Source organism: Galeopterus variegatus, unplaced genomic scaffold (genome assembly GCF_000696425.1).
Source record: "Galeopterus variegatus unplaced genomic scaffold, G_variegatus-3.0.2 Scaffold6351, whole genome shotgun sequence".
Classification (NCBI taxonomy): domain Eukaryota; kingdom Metazoa; phylum Chordata; class Mammalia; order Dermoptera; family Cynocephalidae; genus Galeopterus; species Galeopterus variegatus.
Window position 1 is genome coordinate 56,834 of NW_007732462.1, and position 8,837 is coordinate 65,670.

General features: G+C 49.4%; 1 protein-coding gene across 1 annotated transcript in view; it reads right to left on the reverse strand.

Annotated features, from left to right (window-relative positions):
• Positions 1-7,391, reverse strand: part of MORN3 (MORN repeat containing 3) — a 16,268-nt gene extending 8,877 nt beyond the window's left edge. Inside the window, exon 1 of the mRNA XM_008590750.1 lies at positions 7,208-7,391. Within this exon, the coding sequence (XP_008588972.1) occupies positions 7,208-7,352 (145 nt within the window). The 5' untranslated portion in view covers positions 7,353-7,391. The remainder of the gene's footprint in view (positions 1-7,207) is intronic.
• Positions 7,392-8,837: the final 1,446 nt, after the last annotated feature.

An 8,837-nucleotide genomic window follows, 5' to 3' on the forward strand; every position in this document is an offset into this window, starting at 1 on the left:
CAATGGGATCGCAACCCTCGGTGTTGCTCCCGCGCCTCGCTCAGCCAGTGAGCGGGAACCGGTCTGTATGTGGGATCCGAACCCTCGGGCGGGAGCGCCGCCGCGCTTCCCAAGTGGCGCACTATCCAGTGCGCCATCGAGCCGGCCCAAATATATACAATTTTTATTTGTCAATCATACTGCAATAAAACTGAGAGAAAAAAGATTCAATTATAGGATCATTCAAATTTTCTGTTAAAAGAAAAACATATCTCCAGGGTTCGATCCCTGTACCCGCCAGCCACCAAAAATAATAATAATAACAACAATAATAATAAAGAAAAAAGTATCTCATGGTATTCTGATCACTAAATTCAAGAAGATATGTGAGATATGTGTAGAGCACTTAGAACGGGGCCTACAGGGCCGGCCCGGTGGTGCACTGCTACAGTGCACCGCTTGGGAGCGCGGCGGCGCTCCCGCCGAGGGTTCGGATCCCACATACAGACCGGCCGCTCACTGGCTGAGCGAGGTGTGGGCGCAACACCGAGGGTTGCGATCCCATTGCCGGTCCCGGTCCGGTATGGGCGGGACACTGAGGGTTGCGATCCGTTGCTGGTCACGAAAAAAAACAAAAAGGAAAAAAAAAAAAAAAAAAGAACGGGGCCTACAAAGAGGAAACGACATCAATGTCAGTCTTTGTTATTATTTTTGCCCCTGAGGAGCTCATGGTCTGCTAGGACCCAACTCACTGTAGGGGACTGCCAGGTGGTGTCTATCCAGTGCCCCTTTCCTTCTACTTCTGTTTCTTTTGGGGAATCACTTCTCTCAATCCCTGAGGTTTGGGTGGGGCTGACTCCGCCCCCTGGCTGGCCTAGCCAATCATTGTATTCTATCCACCCAGCCACTATGATTGGCTCAGTGAAGGGCATGTGACTCCAATTGGTCTAATGAGACTCAAGCCAGTTCTGTTGGAGCTAGTGGCGCTGGCAGGGGCTCTCTCTCTGAGCAGTAAGGTGGGAGGGTGACACCATCCTGGACGCCAGGGGGAAGAAGCTGACCTAAGAATAACCCGACACAGAGGACAGCAAAGTGGAGAGATGGAGGGAGAGGCTAAGTTCCAGTGACCTTAGCCTCTGAATCCAATTGTGGCTGAACTTGTATTGCTTAAGCCATGCAGAGTTGAGTTTCTATCTCTTGCAAATGAAACAGGTTTGAAGAATACCTACATAGATCAATTTCAATATAAGAAGGTAGGTACTGAGATGGAGGTAGGGCAATTAGTCTAATCTGGGGATTTAGAGACTTGCTAGAGGGGGTGACATTGGAGCCAGGAAAGGCAGTCCTCGTAGAGGGAACAGCATGAGTAAAGGTGAGGAAGTTTGAAATTGATTGGGGCTCATGACTATGCCTTCCATGTGCAGTGACTACATCAGGGTTCAGGGTCCAGTTGACAAAACAGCAACATAGGTATTTCAAACAGAGAATTTAATACAGGGGGATGGAAGAGCTGAGAATCCACACAGGAGACAGTGAGGCAAATCAGAGCTTAACATAGGAGTCATTACCACCCCTAGAGCTGGAGGGACAATGTGAAAACTCAGTGTCACCAGAACCCAGGATCAGGGGCCACCTGGTAGGAGTTAGACCAATGGTAGGGCATGCTGGGACTATGTAGGAAGAGCCTTCCTAGCAGGAGCTGTAGCCACAGAGGGGACACAGCTATTGCCAGATTCTACCTGAAGCAGAGAGAAATGGGGAGAAATATCCAGGCCTCCCCCTAGCTATCCACACTCTGATCTTCTACTAGGGCCTCCCATTGACTTTACCTACCTGGAAGCTGAGAGCAAGGCAGCCACGGAAAGGTAGTTCTTTGCAATCCAGAGCACAGCAGGGGAAGGGAAGGGAACAGACCTGAGAGCACACAGGCAGATGACCAGCATAATGTTCTTAAGTGAGTCACTTAGGCTCTCTTTCAGCTTCAGTCTCCTCTTCTGTAAAATGGGAATAGCACTCCTAACTCTTCCCAGGATTATATTACTGGAGCATATAGAATACAGGTCTGTGTATTATATAAACTTCATATAAGATCCATCTTGCTAGTAGATTTTCTCTATAGAAATGAAATAGGCAGCCATGTAGGGAAAGCCTACATGGCAAGGAACTGAGTGTGCCTCTACGGGCCTCTACGGTGGCCTCTAGGAGATGGGGATGGTCTCCAGCTGACAGCCAGCAATAACTCAGGGCCCTCAAACTAAAATTGCAAGGAAATAAATTCTGCCAGCATCCTGAGTGAGTTTGGAAGTGGATTCTTCCCCAGTCAAGCCTCCAGATGAGAACACAGCCCAGCACTATCTTGACTGCAGCCTGTGACACCTTAAGCAGAGGATCCAGCTAAGTCATGCCTGAACTTCTGACCCACAGAAACTGAGATAAAAAATGTGTATTTTAAGCAACTAAGTTTGTGGTAATTTGTTACACAGCAATTGAAAATTAACATAGCTGGGGTCATCATTATCATCATCCTAACCATCGCTTATTGAAAACTCACCATGTTCCAAGTTCATGCTTGGCTTCAATCAGGTATCATGACTATCATATCCATTTCAGAGAAGAGAAAACAGAGTCTGAGAGGTTAAGTGATTGCCCAGGATCAGACGGTCAGGAAGTGGCACAGCCAGGTTTTGATGCCATGCAATCTGATTTTAAAACCTGTGCTCTGACATGAATGAATCAAATGAATGAATGAATGGGGCTGGCCAGTTAGCTCAGTTGGTTAGAGCCTGGTGCTGATAACACCACAGTCCAGAGTTTGATCTCTGTACTGGCCAGCTGCCAAAAATAGAAAAATGAATGAATGAATGATCATGAAAGCAAGCATCACAAGCAACAGCAATGCCAATTCCACATCTAGCATTCCTCAACTCCCTGCTGACCCACTGGAAGACTGGAGTTTTCTGTTTCCATCACACTTCCTAAACAAACATAGATCTATTGGCAGGCCCTTGAAGTGGCAGCAGTAAAAGTCCTCCTGTTTTTTGGCTGGGGTGCCAGGAGCACAAACCTATCCCCAAATGATGGTCAATAGCCAGGGCAATAAAAGCCCAGGTGCCTCCTGAGGCAGGAAGGGGGCTTGGAGAAGAGATAACCTTGACTTTTACCCTTTAGGAAGTTTCTTTTGGCTATGAATAAAACTTTCAGAGAAAGCTATCTCCTTTCCCCCCATGGTGATGCTGGAAGTCAGACTTTACCACTGTCTCCAGCAACTTCTCTACCATCTGGCAAGAGACTTCACTCCTGACCACAGAGAATAGCGTGTGACCTGAGCTGGGCCAAGCAGAGTGCTTCCTGGGATTTTTAAAAACTAAAGCTGGCAAAGATATGGAGAAATTGGAACTCTCATACATTGCAGGTGGGAATTTAAAATAGTGCAGACATGGTGGGAAATAGTTTGACAGTTTCTCAGGAAGTTAAACATAGAATTACCTTATGACCCAGCAATTCCATGCCTGGGCATATAACCAAAAGAATTGAGAACAGGTGTTCAAGCAAAAACTTGTGCATGTTCCTAACAGCACCATTCGCAATAGCCAAAAGGTGGAAACAACCCAAATGTTCATCGACTCAATGTCCATGTTCAATAGACAAATGGGTAAACAAACTGTGGTCTACTATGGAATGTTATTCAGCCATAGAAAGGAATGAAGAATTGACACATGCTACAATATGGATGAGCCTTGAAAACTTCATGCTGAGTGAAAGAAGACACACACAAAAGGCCACATACTGTATGTTCCATTTATACAGAATACCCAGGCAAATCCATAGAGGCAGAACATAGACTGGTAGTTGCCAGGGCTTGGGGAAGGGGAGGATCGGGAGTGACTGCCAGTTGGTACAGGGTTTCTTTCTTGGGTGATGGAAATGTTCTGACAGTACATAGTGGTGATGGTTGCACAACAGGTTTGATACATTAAGTGAAAAGGACGCCTCTAGCCTGTCACTAAGATGCTGGCAGCCACATGTCTATCATACAGTGGTGTACACACAATAGAAGAGAAAAAAGTTGCCCAGAGAGAAGCAGAAATAAGATGGAGAAATAGTCCTGAGGGAATCAGCTCAGTTTCTTTTTGGCTTCATGATCTGACCTCCCTTCTCCAACCCCCAGCTCTCCTGACCTCCTGTTCTTCCTCTCTCTGTTCCAGTTTCACTGGCCTCCAGGCTGTTCCTTTGCTCCAGTTGTTCCTTCCACCTGGAATGCTAGTCTCTTGCAAACATCCACTTGGCTGACTCCCTCACCTCTGAGTATTGGCTCAGAACTCACCTGTTCACTGAGGTAAGACCACCCTATTTAATTTTGCAAACCCAGAACTCCATTACACTATTCTGCTTTTTCTGTTTTCATATACTTAACCACATCTAACATATTATTATTATTATTATATTTTGGTGGCTGGCCGGTAAGGGGACCTGAACCCTTGGACCTTGGTGTTATCAGCACCACGCTATAACCAAGCGAGCTAACCGTCCAGCCCTAATTTACTTATTTATTATATCACTGTTCGCTGCCTGCTTGGCCCTGCTATACGGAAGCTTCATGAGAATAGGCATGCTTGTTTTCTTCACTGCTGCCCCTCCATAGGGTTTAGCCCAGTCCCTGGCACATAGTAGGTGATCAGTAAATATTACAAAGTCAGTTTGAGTTGTGTTATTCCTAATTCATGTGGACTCACCAGTTACTCAACACATATCTGGTGCACCCCCTTCTGGGTGTCACAAATGATGAGGATACAGCAGAGACTAAGTGTGACCCCTACCTTTAAGCCATTTCCTGTTTGTCTCTGGGATAAGAGCAAAACACACTATAGCCCATAAGGCCCTATATGGTTGGCCCTACTGACCTGCCCTCTCTCTCCCACCTCGCTCACTCTGCTCCAGCCACGTTGGCTTCCAGTCTGTTCCGTAGACAAGCAACACTCTCTCTTAATACTACAAGGAATCCCTTCACTCTGTTTTGATTTTTTTGGCAGCTGGATCTGAACCCGTGACTTTGGTGCTATAAAGCTATGCTCTGGGCCGGCCCGGTGGCGCACTGGAGAGTGCGCCGCTTGGGAGCGTGGCGGCGCTCCCACCGAGGGTTCGGATCCCATGTGGTGACCGGTTCCTGCTCACTGGCTGAGCGTGGTGCGGGCGCAACACTGAGGGTTGCAATCCCGTTGCTGGTCAGTAAAAAAAAAAAAGAAAAAGACAAAAAGAAAAAAAAAAAAAAAAGCTATGCTCTAACCCACTGAGCTAACCAGCCAGCCCATACCTCCACTCTGACTCCACTGTCTAGAAGCCATGCCCCTCTGCCTGCTTAACTCATTCTCATCCTTCTAGGCTTGGCTCAGACATCACTTCTCTGACTGTCTATATCCTCATGGCCCTTTCACAGCTCCTCTCTGGTCCTCTTCACATCCTAATGCCACCACTTTTAGCCACTTGCCCTTGAGTAAGTTACTTCCTCTCTCTGAGCCCCAGTTTCCTCATCTGTAAAAATGGAGATGTCATCCTATTTTTGTGCAGGTTCTCTGCAAGACTGGAAGCTCCCTGAGGGTTGGGATTATGCAAGATGCTCAGTGCAGGGCCTGGCATGGACTGGGACCTCAATGTGTACTTGTGGAGGGCTGGCCAATTAGCTCAGTTGGTTAGAACAAGGTATTACCAAGGTCAAGGTTCAGATCCCCATACCCGCCTGCCACCAAAAAAAAAAAAAAGTATTTGTGGAGTGAATGAATGATAGTGTGGGGAGCCACCAGGTCACCTCTCCTTGCCCTGCATAGTGACGCTCTTGGTCACTTCCAATCTGCCTGTACCACAGCAACCCACTTCAACTTGGTTAAAAGGTGTATCTTGAAGAGAGGGGGCCTGGGTTCTCTGACAGGTGTGCTTTCTGCAGCCCCAGGCCCATCAGTTCTGGGTCTACACCTGCAGGCACTGAGAGGAGAAAGGACTCACACAGAAGAAAGGCTCAGGGGTCATGTCAGCCCACACTATCATAGCACAGATGGGGAAGCTGTGGTCTGGAGAATGGGAAATGACTTACCTGCAGTCTCACAACTGCTTGGTAGAGCCGGGTTCACAACTTCAGGGTCCTGACCCCTAGTCTAGGGCTCTGTCCATACTACATGCTGCCCACAAGAACTGAAGAGTACATGCAGGCATCTTTAACCGTACACAGAGCTCAGAGCAGCTGCAAAACGTCTCACCTTAAGTAAGTGCTGAGAGTGGGTGTCGTCCCACATACTGGATGGGGTCAGCTTTGGAGGGCTTCTTGGACAAGGAAAGTTTTGAGCAGTGATCCTTGCCACACTCAGCCCTCAGAGAACATTCCAGAAGTTCCCCTTCTGCACAGATCCTGAGCTACACACTTGGGAGATGTCATCTCTTATCTTTACAAACAGGTGTTATTCCCATTTTACAGATGAGGAAACTGAGGCTCAGAGTGGTGTAGTGACTCACTCAAGGTTGTAGTTGGTGAAACTGGGATTCTAACCCAGGTTTACGGACTCCAGAGCATGTAACCCAGGAAGGCAGGAGAAGAGAATGGTTAAGAGCACAGAATCTGGAATTGCAAGACTGGAACAAGCAGCCTCGTTTTTTTCTTTTTTAATAAAAAAAATTTTTTTTCCATCAGGTTTTAGTTTGTATAACCAGGACCCCCTCGCCCCCTGCTGGTCAGACCCAGAGTCCAGCCCAGTTAGTCAAGTGGGAGTCTCTGCTACTTCTGGGGGATGGAAGGGGGTCTGCCTTTGTGCCCTGACATTCAGACCCCATGCTCAGCCCCTGCAGAGCATCAGGCTGAATCTGGAGCCCAGAATCCCAGGTGCAATTCCAGATTCCTGGGGTGCTGCCTTTTCCTCCTGCCAGCCAGCCCCATGCTTAGCCAGAGCATCAGAGTGTAAGGACTGAGCTTGAGTCCGCACAGGCCCGGCTGCAGGCTGGTTTCTGAAGACCTCTTTGCCCTCTGCTGGTCCCAGGACCCTTGCTCAGTTGAAGTCAGGGCTGAGTTTGGTTCCAGAGTCCAGGAGGCCCCCGGTTGGTCCAGGTCAGCACTCAGCCCTTGGAGGAAGCTTGTGGACACACCTTATGTCCCCAGTGAGCTCGGCACATTGCTTTCTTAACCCCAATCCCCCACCACGGCTCAGACCCCAATAGCTGCTTGAGCCTCTGAGGGTCCCCCACTCACCATGTTTCATGTTGTCCTTCCACTCTCCCACGTAACGGTCACCATTCACTGCATGCACCTGCTGCCTCAATCCATTCTTCTGCGCCTTCCGGTCCCACTCCTTCCACAGGGGCTCCGTCTTTTTTGGGCACTTGGAGACTGGCATGTTGGCTGCTTCTGCGGGGCTTGAGGGTGCTGGCACGGAATTAGGGACATCAGGGGCTCAGTGTGCCCCGTGTAATGTTGGGATCCTAGGGCTTACTGGGGAGGCGCCTGTCTGAGCTCAAGTGGGGTGAGTCATGTGTGTTCTGAGTCCCCAGGGCAGGTGAGCAGCCCTTGGTGGGAATCCTTTTCTGCTGGATTGACCCTCAGCTGTTCCCTCCCTTGCCTCTTCTGGGGCCCTCTCCGGGCGGGTCTGATGGCACAATCAATTGGAACCCAGGGGGACCAGTAGGGCAGGAGGGTTTCTGACAGCATCAGAAAGAAGCTGCCCCTGGGGAGGGGGTGATGGTACATATTTACATACATATTTAATAACTAGTATGACCAATCAGAGAGGGTGCTGGCCTGAAGGCTGGAGGATCCCCCAGGGAAAAGGGCTGAAATCCACTCCAGGGGAGTGAGGGGGTAATCAGGCCATGCTGGGCTGGCAGACAGCTGGCCACTGCACAGCACACGGGGGTGCCCCGGCCCAGCACCCAGCGCTTTAGCCCCCTTAGGCCTGCCTGCCTCATGAGTCTGCTGGATGGGATGGTGGCGAAGTGCAGGGGCTGGCCTTGAATGGGTTTGTGAGCTGTTGGGAGAGCTCGCCAATAAAAGATACTGCTTCTCGGTGACCAACTGTCCCAACTTGCCCGGGACTGAAGGGTTTACTGGGACTTAGGACTTTCAGTGCTAAAACCGGGACAGTCCCAGGCACACCAGGATACCCTTCTACCTCCACCTCTGTCTGGGCCATCTGCCTCATTACCTGGTTAAGTTTTCCACCAGACCTGGCTCTCCTCCCGGCCCTGACTAGTGGAATTTCAAAAGGACTTTGGTGGCCCAGGGCCTCCCCTAGTGTCTGGGAGCCACCATCTGTGCTCCTCATGTTCCCAGGATCTCCAGAGCAGACATTCATGTTGTTTGTCTGTCTCCATGGGGCTCACGCAGGGTGATAGAGACCTGTCTCCTCCAAATTTCAGGGACCTCTGTTCCCCTTCACCAAATACAAGCTATCTTCCTCCATGGGTTTTGGGGACCCCCCACACACCCTCAGTTGTGCTAGCCTCAAATATTTAATCATCAGCATGACCAGTCAGAATGACCTCAGGGCTGAACAGGTTCCAGGAGATTCTGTTGTCCCAGGCATCCAGCCACCCAGGACCCCACCCTTAGAAAGGCTGTGCTTGGTTTACTGCCCTGCTCTTACTGTTTGGAAATTCCAAAAACTCTATGAGCAGAGGCCCTGCATTTACATTTTGCACTGAGCCCCACACTTTATGTAGTCAGTCCTGGTCCTGCACACACCCTTTAGCTGCTGGGTTGTGGGGAACTCTGGAGTCCTGGGGAGATCCCAAGATGGGGAGAGGGAGCTGGGGCAGTGGTGTGAAAGGATTTCACTCCTGGCTGAATATTGGAATTGCCAATCTGCATTTGCAGCAGTACTTAT